Source organism: Molothrus aeneus, chromosome 3 (assembly GCF_037042795.1).
Source record: "Molothrus aeneus isolate 106 chromosome 3, BPBGC_Maene_1.0, whole genome shotgun sequence".
Taxonomy (NCBI): domain Eukaryota; kingdom Metazoa; phylum Chordata; class Aves; order Passeriformes; family Icteridae; genus Molothrus; species Molothrus aeneus.
In genome coordinates, this window is record NC_089648.1 from 59,841,121 (window position 1) to 59,856,056 (window position 14,936).

Below are 14,936 nucleotides of genomic sequence, written 5' to 3' on the forward strand. Positions count from 1 at the left end.
GAGACAAATAATATTCTCTTCTGTTTCTTTTTTTAGCCAAAGATTGTTAAAACATGGAGGTTGAGGGAGATAATAATGTTTCTGGCACCTTTATTTTTTTATAATGACTTTTATTTGTAATTTTTGTTTTCCCCCTCTACAGATAAATCTCCACATTTTTTGAGGCTGGGGGATGTAGAGGTCAATGCAGGGCAGAATGCTACATTTCAGTGCATTGCTACAGGGAGAGATGCAGTGAATAACAAGTTATGGCTCCAGGTAAGGCTAACTCATGCAAGTCTGTTTGGCTAGAGGACAAGCTATTTTCTGGATATGAAATGTTTAAAATTCAAAGCCTTTTATTTTTCTGCATGTAAAATATGTAGTTTAAATGGAATTTTATGTCTGTTCAATGGAGAAACTTGTAATCAGTTTTGCAACGTTGTAAAGCTTTGATTAAAAATAAGAGCTGGTGTGGGTGCTGGGATAAGTTTGGTCCTTAAAGGCATTGTGTGCTTTCTCTCATTGTAAATCAACTCCTCTGTTTAAAAATGTACTATTATTAAATGCAGATAATTGGCATTTAGGATCTAGTAATACACAGATGTAACAAAGCTGTTGTGAATTTTGAGGACTTTATAATCACATAAATTACCTGTCTAAGCAGGTGGCTGGAGAGATGTGGCTGCACTTCTGTGTGCATATCAGTTTCACTCAGTGGCACATTAATGGAAGAGCCTAAAAGGACTGCTGCACATCCTTTTTCTCTGTCTCCACAATAGGAGGAACTTTAACTTTTACCCATTTATGACTGTGAATAGTATATATGTCAGAATTTAAGAGATGGCTCTAACCAGAATATAACCCTTCTTACTATGAAAGGAAAAAAGAAATGAACACCACCATCCTCCAAAATACCCAGTCTGCTCTGTATTATGGCAATGAGGTACTTACACTTAAGACCACTGGTTGAGTAACATAATGGCAAAGTTTCCAGTTGCTCTTAAAAAAATTAAATTTTACCATTTAAAAAGGATTTTAAAAAATCACTTAAGTGGTACATGTACAACTTCTGTGCATTCTTTAGTTTAAATGTAAATCTTAAGCACCAACATCCCTTTAGAATGGTTTCTAAATATATTCTCTAAAACTTTATTGTCCTATAATATGTATTACTGTTTATTTTCAGAATTAAAATCTATGTAATTTTTGGGAAACATACTTTTAAATTATCTATAATCAGAACTTTAAAAATATGGTTTTTGACCAAATATATTTTGAAGTGAACTACCATCAGTTATTTCAGCTTAATTTCTGTTTTAATAGTGGAGGTGATGAACCTTGGCTAGCTGTTGCATATAGGCATGTGATAAACTTGAAATTTTAAAGAGATTTTTTTAAAAGATGATTGAAAAATCTGATATGCAAATGATATTATCAGACAAATATGCTGCAACATTAAAAAGGAACACAAGCAGTAACTGCATTGCATTTAGTGAAAAGGTATCACAGCAGTAGGAATGATTTGTACTCCATGTCTTTGAGCAGTAATTTGTTTAAATTGAGTAAACATGTAATGCATTCATTCAGAAAAAGCAGCTTGATTTCAGAGACTTGCCAAATAGAGCACACAAAGCACAAAAAAATGAAACTGGCCTGGGTTTTGCTATATCCAAGGCAAGACAATAGCACGAGGAGCATTCCAGCAAACCTGTGAAGCGCCACTTGCAGTTGATTGTGGGTCAGAAAGACCCAGTAGAGACAGCCAGCTGGAAATCTTCCCTTTCACTCACTCCTTGGAGGCAGATAACTCTGACAGATTATCCTTTCTAACTTTCACTCCCTGGAGAAGCCCAACTAGCAGCCAGATCAACTCAGAAAACATATGTTTTGTCCCTCCATATGCTTCATGGGTAGTTTATTTTTGTGTGCGTGTATATGGATCACAGATATGATAATCTCTCACAGTGTGATAGATGAAGTGCTTTAGAGGTTATAACTGTGCTTGCCTGGGCTTGTGAAGTGCCCTGATACTCTTGAAGATACCTTGATACTTGAGCTTCTGTTCTCTTTCTTTTTCTCTTGTAAACAGTCATGAATTTTCATCAGTTTAAGGGGGACTTTTTCTCACTCATCATTCCACCTCAGCAATCCTACTTTCCCAATATGTGTGAATTGGCAACCTTCCCTATATGGATACTTTAGATTGCACTCAAAGTTACTATTGTTGTACATAGCTAATAGTGAATTTACTCCTTATCCTTAAAAACTGGCATGGATATGTTTGGCCTCATGAAACATTGGAGTGTAATTTGGGAAAGGTTCGCTTTAACCTTTGACCAAACTCAAGATTCATAAAGCCCGAGTAGCCTGAAAGGAAGAACTGGCAGATCAAATCAAATGCCTAAATAATTGCTTTTGAGAGCCTTGAGCTGAAGCATTCCAGGAATGTATTTTTCTCAAAAAAACAAGGCCATTATAAAAAAAACAAAGTGCAAAAATGAAAACTAAAGTGGATGATGGTGGGGAAGAAGACACTTGCCAAGAACATAGTTTTAGAGAAAATAGCTTTTGGTTATGTCCTTATTGAAAAGGAAAAACTATTTCCTTGAGGAGGAAGAAAAAAAAGAAAAAAACAACAAAGGATTTGCTATTAAAACGCATTCTTTCATAAGGAAAAGTTTGAGGAGCAATCTAGGACATCAGGCTTTTTTTGCATCTGAGGAGATCTAAGATTTCATATGCTTACATTGAAGTAGTAAATATGTGCAGGCAGAGATTTTGTTGAAGACCCTACTGGTGTTCTCTGGCTCTAGCAGTCTTCTGTTTTGAGAAGAATTAAAGTAAATTCAGCAGCACATAAAAAAAAAATAGCAGCCACCCGTCTCTGTGTTCAAAGTCCTGCAGTCCCATGGCTGCTTTGGCAGGGCTTGGTCTGAGCTGCTCTGGGATCAGCTTCACCCTCTTGATCCCTCTCTGCACTGATCTGGAGCTTTTGCAGCTCTCCAATAAGTCAATTCAGGAAAGTGATCTGACTGAAAAAGATTTTGACTCCAATTGGATTTTTGTTGTTGGGGGGAGGGGGGGTTGTGGATCTTTTTGTTGGGTTTTGTTGATTTGTTCGTGTTTTTTTCTGGTTTTGTTTTTGTTTTATTTATTTGTTTACTTGGTTTTTTGTTTTTTGGTTTGGTTTTTTTTTTTTGTGTGTGTCTTTTTCCCCAGCTTGATTCACATCTAAGTTACCCATATAAATAATGCCAGCAGGTGGAAAAAGATTGGGATGTTTGATTAGAAGCAGGGAAGAGGGAAAGACTGTAATCCCATGACATAAAAGTGGGGATTATGGTAGCACATCTCCTTGTATACCTATGTAAACTTCAATTTTCTTTTAGTTACTCAGCCCTGATCATATACTAGATGTTCTATCTGCAAGAACATTTCCATGCTTATGTTTTTCCCAGTATACATATAATTAAGTGCACATAGCTTTATGTGTCTAAAAATAAAAATGGACAAAAATAGGCACAGCATTTCAATACACGGTTTCCTGTGTGTTTATTGCTGTAATGACAGTATTTTCATCAACACATCATTTTCTATAAGTGTATGTCTGTAAACATTTCAGACAAATAGGGATTAACACTGAATTGAACTTCTCCTGACTTTCATGGCTGCAGATTCTGCTCTTGTTTGTTTGGTTTTGGATTGTATCTGGTCTCTTATCCCCTTTGATATCCCTTTCCTGCCACCTCTGTATTTTGTAGCCTCAGTGGACCAATGTTTGGGACAGTCAAAGCTCTGTCATTGAAAGATAAACAGTAAAGATAACAGAAGTTTTCAAAAGTTGAGGCTGCATTAATACAGAATAAATATTTGCACAGATAAAGAGATTTAACTGGTTGAACAAGTTGATGTGAAACACACCTTTGTGACAGTGTGAATAGTAGGTGTGGGAGCAGGATAGAAATGCAGCTCAGATTCTTTTGTTCTTCACCTTTTCAACTTGATCTGCTATCAAATCTTTTACGGTTATGTGCTGAAGGAGTCTCTTTATGACCTGCAATTATTAGCAAATTCTGAAAGGCTTTCGATGTCCTTAGTTTTTGTTTAAATGTTAAACAACATTGATGTTGTTTCTGAAGTACATTCAGTCATTCACAGGGCTTAGTAGCTTTTTTATTTGTCATTCCCTTCAGAATGTAATGCTGGGGGGCTTTTTTTTCAGTATTTTCCAACTTCTCTTGAAATTTCCACTGTAATATATCACACGCCAACAGCTGTAGTTTGGTCTTACTGCCCACACTGAAGCAGATGAGTTGTGTGACAGGAGTTTCTAAACCCAAGGTGGTAACCTAGGTTTTCCACCTGCTATGCTTTGGTATGCTCTGATTTCTAAGCTTTAGGAATTAGCCAAATTTCTTGCTGAAAGATGCTTTTCTGTAGGTGGTGACCATAAGTGTGTGTGTAGTCTAAAAGAAATGAATGTAGTGTGTATAGATGGATATAATAATAAACTAGTTCTTGCCCACTTACTGCTGATTTTCTTTCTTTCTAAAGCCTATGAATTTTCTTTCTTTGAAAAGATTCTTAAAGAATAAGGAGTTTTTCTTTTATTAAGATTTGATGCACCTTACTGCTTTGTGCACATTGATTTGATAAATTACTGTAAGAAGGATCCCTGTTTTAATCTATTTATTTCCCTGTGAAATGTCATGCATTCCACAGGAGTTGCATCAGTAAATAAGCTTGCAAGCAAGTCACTTCTGCATGGTAATCCTATGCTCAGAATGGTTATGTGTTACGTATTAAATTTTTGAAAGAATACTGCACACATGGCATTCTAAACATGGAAATGCAAGACTGGGATGGGGGCTCTGGTTGTTTATTTCATGTGACAATTCTGTATGAAGAAAACTTAATTTCTTTGCAAAGACAGTAGAGAAATAGAATTGACTGGGTAGATTAAATCACATTTGGGTACACCAAGACTCCAGAAAGCAGTGTATGTTGTGTCCAGCATTTGTTTTGTCGATCTAATTGGGATATCAGAGCAATAGGGTTTTTTGCATAATCGGGCTGTGTTTAACAGCTTCCTGAGCTGGGAACCATTGTGGCTCCCAGAAGCCCAATACTATTTTCAGTGTCTTATCGATGTCCGGTTCAGCTGGACACTCGTACAGCGCAGCGTACAGAGCTTTTTGCTGGAACATCTGTTAAACCATATGTCTTGGCACCTGGTTCAGATGGCGATAACTGCGGCACTAATGAGTCCATCCATCATTGCTGAGCTTTGCATTAACACAGCATTGGATTAGGGAAAGCGGCTTGTTCTGGCTTTGCAGTCAGATGCGCTTTGCCACGCTCTGCGGTGATACCATTTGCCTTGGGGAATCTGAAATTCAAAGGGGTGCCGGCTGCATGCGTTTAAAGGTTTAATATGCGCCTTGTAATCCTGGGCAGATTTGCCATCTGAGCAGTGGCGAGCGGGCCAATCTGTCAGCAATAGCTGTGGGTGCTGGCTAACCGCCCTCCATGTGTGCTGCCAAGGCTGGCGCCGCAGCCCCCCGCTCGCCTGTGGAGAGACTCGTCAGCGTTAATACGGTCTGATGCAGCCCCTGTCTCTGCCAGAGGAAAGTGTCTTTCCTCGTGGAATAACAGATAATTAAAGCAATTGCCTGAGAGTAATAATTGAAAAAGTGAAATTAAACAGCATTATGGAAAATAAAATGCAAATTGCTGCAAAAACAATGGAGTCGGGCTGACCTCCCAGCGGTACCAACTGTTACTGGAGGATGCGTGAGCGTCTGTTCAGGCTCAAACAACTGGCTGCATCCCACTCCTTTTGTAGAGGAAACTGCCATAATCCCCAATGCCCTGTTCACCATCATCTTGGGTTTTGGTGCTGATTGGCACAGAATAGGATGTGATATTTAGCATTCATTTTTCTTGCTAGGTAGTGCATATATGCGCTCTTTAACAAGTCTTTGGACTGGGCACATGCAGATGGTATCCTGTGATGATGCATTGTGCACGATCAACATAATATTCCAGGAATTTAGATTAGAAAGGCTGTGTAAGAATTCATGCCTCTGGCAAAGGATTGAGGGACAAAACATTAACTATTTTGTTTTGCTTTCTGGAAGGGTTATTTCCCCTCAAAGGAGGAAAGTTGTGCAACAGAAGTCTTTTCCTCCGCTGTTCCCAGGTGAAGACATGGATTAGTATTCAGAAGGAGGGTTGAGGTGTGGGCTGTGGGTCTTTGGGGTAAACCATTTAGCTAAGCTAACAGTGAATGCTAGGAGGCTTGCTTTTGGTCTCAGAAAAAATGCATTTCTAATAGGAGAGTCACGTCCAATTTAACTTTGTTTTACATTGTTCGCATGTTGCTTTCTGTGAGTTTTCTAATGTAACTTTGCCTTTTGAGATACCATTACATTTTGATACAGTTAATTAACTGGTTAAGATACCCTTTCTTTAGTTTGATGATAAAACATTTGCTGTTACAGTGCACTTGCCTATTCACTGTGTTCATGGGAAGAATGACTTTTTTTTTTTGTTGGTTTGCACAAATTTTATGATCCCTGAAAGCTAAGGAGGGCTGCGTATACTCTGAATGTTAGAAAAGCTTTGTTATTTTGCTTTTTTGTTCAGTGCTGCCTAGAGAGAGTTCAGAGAAGATGCCTTGCTAGCATCCGCAGGGTTTCAGCCGTGGAACTGTGATGGAGAGTTTTGATCCCCTTTTTGGTTTTGGTCAACTGTCAAATTTGATGCTTTTTGGTTTTGAACTGAAATAAGTCAGTCAGGCCTGCTGCCCTAAGGAGGAGTGGGAGCTATGATGCTGTGTGGAGGCTGCAGGAAGAGAGAGGGCCTATGGCTCTGGTTTTGCTCTTCTCCCTGGGTGGCAGTGGGTGAGCCTCTGGGGAGACAGAAGACTTTTTTGGATTATCAGCATCATCTGCCTAAAGCAAGCACTAATCTGCACAACAAATTGGGCTGTTTGTGCCAAACCTTCTTTCCTCAGCCAGTAAAATCCTGCTCAAGTCTACATCATCTTACCTTTATCTTGATTACTGACAGTGGCTAAGCAGGATATAAATTCTTTTTTTTTTCCTGTGCTTGAGGCTTGCACAGAAACGTCACTTTCCTCATTTGTTTCATATTGGTTGCTTTTACTTACAGAAAATATGTTTTTGAAAGGAGGACACAGTGTAGGGAGACATAGAGCACTCTTTTGCAATGACTTGTCTATTCTACCTTCACTTTCACCTCATCATGTTTATGGTGTGTGATAGACATTCTTGTTTCCCAAACCTTTTTTCCAAAGTTGTATGAAAAGCTGCCTTGAAGTGATCTATTAGGCTCCTTGTAAATTACTTGACTTGTAGTTTATTCTGTAGTGCACACTGCTGACTCAGACACGGTTATACAGAATATTCAACCCATGAAAATTTAAAGTATTCATAATTTGTTTGTCTCACAAAGGTTTTTTTCCCCTTCTATTCACCTTTGATGCTATCTATGTCATTTAACCCTGTGTCATCTCCCTCTCTCCTGCCTCAATTTATCAGCTTCATGGATAAATATGGCAGTTTCCCCTAGATGCCCGGTCATCCTAGGTTTCAACAACATGAAATACTGTAATCCTCCTGGTCTTAATTTAATTCTGCCCCAGTTACCTAAGTCCTCTGGTCTGAATAGCTACCAGTCATTTAGTTTACACAGCAGTCTTTGGAGTTGCCCTCCCTGTAGGTCTTCCCTGGGGTCCTGTGGTGGCTGGAGCATCCGGTGCTGGGAGCTGTGCAGCTGACTGTGGCCTCAGTGGTGGCTCCTTCTCTCCTGCCATTTTGTACTTTACAGGGAGAATGGCTGTTGTGGAAATTTGGTCCTTCCTTGGGTGTAGTTGGTAGTCACTCCTCATTCAGCCTGTGGCTGAAGCACCCATGTACGTGAGACACCTGAAATAAAGGTGATGTATATAAAAAGACGTTATAAATTCCTTGGCTGTTCTGTCCTGGGACTGTTGTCTGCTATCACCTGCATCCAGGTTGTCTTCTCCTCAGTGGTGTGATGTGTTGTAGGTACCCTTATACCCCAGGCCCTAATTTTCTCAAATAGTTGCAGGACTTAATGAATTACAGAAGAGCTGGTAGGCTTGGATGCTTTTAGAAAAGGGTAAAATGGTCTGCTGAGAAATTTTTGAGGAGCTGTCTTGTGGTATGTTGGCTCTCAGTGGTGGGTTTTTGCACAAGTTTTTTCCTTCATTGTCTTCTAACTAAGCAGATTTTTTTATTTTATGCTGCAGGATAAATACTGTAGCTCACTGTGCACTGCTCAAGGTGACATAGACCTTAAATCACTGTATCAGGAATCCATACTTTTGCGAGTTATGTGGTTTTGGTTGCTTGTTATTTTTTTAAATCAAGAACACTGCATTCCAGAACCAAGGCTTTCTGAAAAGCTCCATTAAAAAAAAAAAAAAAAAAAAAAGTTGTTTTTTTTTTTGAATGTTCAACATGGGTTCAATTAGCCTCAAACTAAGAGGCTTTAAAATGCTCAGAGAAAGTGAGTGTGACTTTTGTTTGTGTGGTGGCACGGCCAGGGACACGGTACTATGAATTTTGCTAGTTTGCCTCGGGTGGATCTTATTATAATAAAATAAATTATAAGTGCTACCTCTAAAGGGCCAGATGGCTCTCAATTATATTATTTCATCAGAGCCCTTGATTTCTTCAGTAGGAGGGTCAGTGCAGTGTAATAGAAATTTGAGCTACTTCAAAGGGGACAAGTTTGAGTAACAGCAGTGCATGATACCAAGACATTTTAAGTAATTGTGGATTTTTCTGTACTGCAGTGCAGCATTCAGGATAAAGCTTGGCTTGTCACATTTGTTCATGATCTTCAGTGTATGTTTGCATGGGAAAAGTTGTGCAGCTTTTCTTGCTAATAAATGAATACACAGTTCATTGGGAAGCAGAATCTTATTCTGGTTTGCTATGCATGTAGGAGACCAGAAAGTTAAAGCAAGTCCTGCTAATTTCCTACTTAAACTATTTAATGCTTCCCCTTAATAATCAATCAAAAAAAAATGTTAGCTCACCTTCTCTTCTTCTTAGAAGGTAGGACTATTTAGGCATATTACTTAAGCTATATTTCTAATTCACGATCTTCTTGAAAAAAAAATTATTTCTTAGTCTAAATTTTGTACTTATGAATAAAATTGGAAAAATAATCCCACTTTGTTCAGTAATTAAATCTTTTGTGGGGGAAAAAATTAAAATTTTATTTATAATTTCGCACAATAAGTATATGTCATGCTTTATTATGTTCCTAGTATGTTAATAAATTTCAAAATGCCAAGAACATATTGAGACATTTGTGTAAAAGAAGAAAATATAATAATAACAATAGCAACAGCAACAATAATATAGAAACGGTTTTAGATTTTTCTCCCTTTGGAAATTGTATCTTAAGTGCTCTAAAAGAATACGTATGTCTGTGGAAAAGTGAAAGACAGGTGCATATAAAATAAAATTTAAGCACTAGTTATTTATGTCTTTTACTTCTCTTTTTTTTTTTTTAATTTTTTTGAAAATATGATCTGGCAGAGATTGTGCATTAATGCTGGCATTCAAACTATCCACAGTCAGCTCTCTTTTTTTCCCCCATTAAAAAGAGACATTTCTTTCTTTTACATAATGAGTAAACCCAGGAATGTTTTGGAACGTGTTGTTTACAAATGGCCCTTTGCTCAAGGCAGCAGAGGTTTAATGCCCTGGGCTGATGGGGTTATCTTTCCAGCCCTTGTGCTGCTGGAGAAGTTCTGATGGTGGCTTTGGGGACTGGGTTGCTCAGACACACTGCGGACTTGTGCCCTGCTTACCACACATAACTTGCTCTCTCCTCTGCTGCCAGTGGCCATGCAGTGAATCCAATCTCAAGCTGATCCGTTCGGTGATGATAATATATGGGGAGGGAGAGAGCTCTCAGGAAGATTTTTCATATTCCAGGTTGGTTTTTGTAAGTGAGCACAGGAGGGAAGATGAGGAGGAAGTGAGTGCAGGGCAGCTGGTAGGGCACTGCTGCCAGAGTAACGTGGGTGTCACTGCAGCCAAAGCGTTGACATCTTCTGATCTCCGGAGGCATCCCGGCATCCAGCCGAGAGCCTGAGAAGGCAGCCAGAGTTGACTGTAATTATTAGCAGCAGAGTGGGCTTATTTTAAGGTGTTTACAGTAAGAAAAGGATGGGGATGTGTAAGGTTGAACTGTCCAGGCTTATAAAAATCACTGGTGTTAAAAAATGGGTTCTGGAAAATTTAGAGGGAACATCACTGCAGACAGGTGTCTCATTGCTACTTAACCAAAAAAAGTAAAGCTAGCAACTTTTCAACCTGAAAAGTTAAGGGAGAAAAGCTAATAAGATTTACATTTGTATAAGATACGCACTTAAATTCTACCAATTAAATAAGACTTGGCAATTTAGATCCTTTTGGTTCCACTTAGGTTCTAAAAGATCCACTAAAATTGCATTTCATATTTACTAAATGCTTGATTTCTTTCATAAGGCAAAAGAGAGATATTTAAGACTAATTGTTAATTTACCCAAGATTGTTTTTAAGCTGCGTAGGCTTTGCTCTTGACTTTATTTAAAATATAGATGATCTAATTTCATTGCCTGAAAAAAGTTTAATGAAATCATGTTCCCATCAAATTAAAAATAACCTTGAAGTCAGAGCGATTTATTTAAGATTGTAATTTTAAATGCCTGGAATGCCAGAATTGAGGAGGTTTTTTCACAGACTAATATTTCTTTTAATCAAGTGTTTAGAGAGAGTAGTTCTTTGTAAAGCCCAGAGTTATTTTCACAAAAGAGGAGAACTGCCTGGTGGTGACCTCTCTTAAATGAGCAATTCAGGGTTATCAAATCAGACAGCAAGAGACTGGAGGAACCAAGGATCACACAGGGTACAGCCATTACCCATTAGTATAACTCCACATTAATTTTAAATTGAATTTTTAAAACTTAATTGAGCAGCATTTTCAAGATCTGTTCAGTGTGAGCAGGACATAAATTGAAACAGTATGTACCAGGAACCCTTAGTAAGCAGAGAGCACTGCTGCCTTTCTTTCCTCTCCTTTAAAATCAGTAGTAATGTTCTGACATTAAAAAGAAGAATTTAATTAAGAGATCGTGACAGTGCATCTGAACTCTGACTGGTTAATGGGTTACCAGTGTAAGGAATATTCACTGAAATGAATGCAGGGCTTTTTCTTTACCATTCATTTTTAGATGAGAACTCTCTTCTGTTTGAACTTTTCATCATTTTAATGATGGAGAAATATTCTAATGGATAATCTATGCATGTAGAAGGACTTTGAAAATGTAGTTGTGCAGTTGTTTCCCAAGAAACAAATTCTAATACAGAGAAATTAGAGCAACTACTCCAAGCCTTGTAAGATAATACGGCAGGAAGTCACTGATATAAATAAAGAAAATCTGAGGTGTTGTTCTAGAACTGTAAAGCTTGTCAAATTTTATTTTAATTAATTTCTCTGGAAGTGAATTAATATTTCATTTTAAGTAGAAGCCAAATTCACTTTGTTTCTCAACTTGAAACATGCAGATGAGCTTAAGTAAGCAAGTTCTGATCTTCAGAGTGTAAATTATTTTATATAGTGTAGCTTGGATGTGCTTCTCTGCCGCAGACTAAGTGCTTGGCATTCCAATTTAAAGAGCTGGACTTACTGAAATGGAGTCCTTCATTTTAGAGAACTCCCTAATATGTATTTTCCCTTCATAGCAGAACAAAAATGACTGCATTACATGGTTTGCTTGTCAAGTCTGCTATCATATAAGGATATACTTTTGGTTTATTATTGGCTGTTTGATATTTTTGACAATCATATGGCAAGTTTGTGTTTAGTGGGAGTTTAACTTTCTTCTGCTGAGTGGCTATGATGTGGCAAGGCCATCAGGGCACAGGACAAGCCTGAGAGGAAGAGTGCAAGTCTTGAAAATCCTTTCAAATTTAGTATTTTCTATCAAAAGAAGCCTGGAGGGGAAGGTGCATCTTCCACAAAATAATTTTACTGTTGTTTAACCATCACTGAAATAAAGCCTTTAGCATCATCCCTCATTTGCTTGCTATTGAAATTTAATAATTTCATTGATTCCTGAAGTTTAACAAGGCATTTCATGTGTAGGAGTGTTTGCAGACATCAGAAAACTTCCTTAATTTTTCTAAATTGGAGTCAGATACCCAGAACTGAGGATGGAGCCTGTGCCTGTCACAGGGTGACTTGGTGGCACCACTGTTGGTCCAGGTGTCCTAGAGCCCAACATCCATTGCTTTTGCCCTGGGAACACCCTCTCAGAGACCATCCTGTGATAACCAGGCTTGTGGCTGTTATGAGATGATGACAGTTTTAGGGGAGGAGCAATAAGAATATCTTTTGGAAGTGTCTTGTGTGCCTTTTTGTTCTGGAAATCTGTTTTTGCTCTTGGTATCTTGTGGCTCTTTCTGGCCCAGCCCTGCAGACAGAGCTCACACTTGAGGAAATGGCAGAGAGGGTGGCTGGGTGTGGGAAACTGGATGGTGTCTTCCTGCAGTGAGAAAATCCCACCAACAAACCTGCAGCTGGCAAAGATAATGGCATAGTCTTTGTGCTGGAATGTGAGTGACTGGAATCTGCCTGCTTGGTATAAATACAATTAATCTATTTAAACATGTTAATAGTTAGACTGAATGCTTGTTTCAATGGTAATGGACCACTGGTTAATCTACCACAAAACAGTTTAAAGGGACTAGACCCTGCTAGGATGACAAAGGGTAGATGTAAAGTGTTAGGAAGTAGTCCTGCCTGTGACATGAGGCTGCCTGATATACACATGCAGCATTAAATCACCTCATTTTTCTGCCCTTTGTGTTTTGCCACAGGATTTCAGGTTATTAAATTCTGTGGTTCAGCAGTAGTGCTTTTGGTGTTAGAAAGCTTGGAGTTTAAAATCTCAATGAAGTTTCTCATTCAAGGGGTTGATTAGAGTTAAAAATGTTGACAGAGGTCACGCTTTGCTATGTGCTGAGCAGAATGAGTGGTTACAAGCAAATGCTGCCATCTTTCCAGGGACTGAGCGATGCTGAGTGCTCAGAAACTGTATCCTGGTCAGGAAATAACATGCAGTTGGTCCATGGGAGAGAGCAGTGACATTGTTCTCTTTGTGCATGTTTCTGAGTGTTTTTTAATGCTGACTTTTGGTGGAGGGTCTGCTTTTCAATTGAAATCAAAATTGAGCATTTAATGTGAATGGTAATAAGGAAAAATGATCCCACAAGAGCTCAAACTGTTTCTATCTTACTGACCTGTCACCTGGCCCCGCAGCTCCAGACAGATTAAATTTTTCAGTGATTTGTGGTAGCTATGCTTTTTTTAAGAACTCTCTAAGCTTCTTCCTTTAAATTAGATCTGTGTTTTTCCTCTTTTAGTGCCTTCCTGCCCTCCACATTTTTATTTCAGCTAGCTTTAGATGGATAGGTGGTGCTTAGTATAACAAAGCTAAAATTTTGGAAGGTATTGAACTTGGACAGATAAAAGGTAGCATTAAAAAGGAAACATTGGTTGGTTGGTTTAAAAAGAGCTGTTGCAGACCTTTGAAATCCCTCAATGCCAGGTTTGTTTAAATATATCTTACAATACACCCAGAGTATGTGTTGTAAATCTGCTTAAAGTTGAATGAATTTTCTTAGGAGTACAACTGCTGCTGCTGGGCTGTCCTAGGATGATTCCAGCTATAAGAAAGTTGCAGTTGAGCATGTCGTGGTCCTGTTTTTGTGCCAGTGCAAAATCCTCACAGTACTTTTCACTGCTAACTTGATTTTGAAATGATATTGAGTACTGTTTGTTTCTTGATGGGACCTCAGTTCTGAGCTCTTCTACCATGGAAATGCATGGTAGCATGGTCTGAGTGCATTTGGGTTGAGGTTTTGTTTTTTGTGTCTTCTTTGTATTATGATAATGATAAAAGTCTTTTATATCTTTTGAGTTAACTCTGACTTGGTTACTCTTATTTTCAGAGAAGAAATGGGGAAGATATTCCAGTTGCTCAGACTAAAAATATCAATCACAGAAGATTTGCAGCTACCTTTAAGTTGCAAGAGGTGACAAAAACCGACCAGGATTTATACCGCTGTGTAACGCAGTCAGAGAGAGGTTCTGGAGTCTCAAACTTTGCTCAACTTATTGTTCGAGGTAAAGTTTTATTTACTATCATTTTATCCAGTTAAATGCTTTTAATACCAGTGCTTTCTGCTTACACTTTTTATTTAGTCTACATATGCTTTGATCTGAAACAATCACACAAAGATATCCCTGTGAAACTCACATAAGTTGAAAGACTGGTTTGGAAAGCTTCTTAAAATTGCTTTCCATGGAATGCACCTGTGTGAAACCCTGATCCCACAGTGTGTGGAATGTGTGTGAGTCCTATTTGTTGAACTTAAGGTGCAAATCAGCTTCCACTTATACATAGTTGCCATTCCCTTTTAAAATCTGTTGCCTTGAGCATGCTGGTAGTAGAGCAAATAATACATTGGTCTGTTACCTGGGAGACAGGTAGATTAAAAGAGTTGTAAACTTTCACCTACCCAAGGACTACTGGGAGCATTGTAGAGTTGTTCTGTGATGATTTCCAATACAGAAGTAAATGGAAAGAAAAGAAAACTTGCTTTTCCCCCTTGAAATACTTTCTTGGTTGAAATTAATTCAAAAGCCAGCTGGTGTGCAACCATAACTCATTTGTGGTGTCATCAAGTTGGAGATTTTTCTTTTTTCCATCTTTTGCTCTGGAAACATGTAATCTTGACTGGCAAAGGATGTGGTTGAACATAGAAGTTCAGTTTTCACTTCAAATATTGTGTGTTCTATGGCCTGGAATAAGCTATTGAACTGCCTCTTACCAAACT

At 38.4% G+C, this 14,936-nt stretch overlaps 1 protein-coding gene across 7 annotated transcripts in view; it reads left to right on the forward strand.

The window, feature by feature from the left end:
- Positions 1-14,936, forward strand: part of PTPRK (protein tyrosine phosphatase receptor type K) — a 296,142-nt gene that overhangs the window by 91,100 nt on the left and 190,106 nt on the right. For all 7 annotated transcript variants that reach the window (XM_066547034.1, XM_066547037.1, XM_066547036.1 and 4 more), the window contains exons 4-5: positions 143-258; positions 14,049-14,223. In XM_066547034.1, coding sequence (XP_066403131.1) covers positions 143-258; positions 14,049-14,223 — 291 coding nt within the window. The remainder of the gene's footprint in view (positions 1-142; positions 259-14,048; positions 14,224-14,936) is intronic.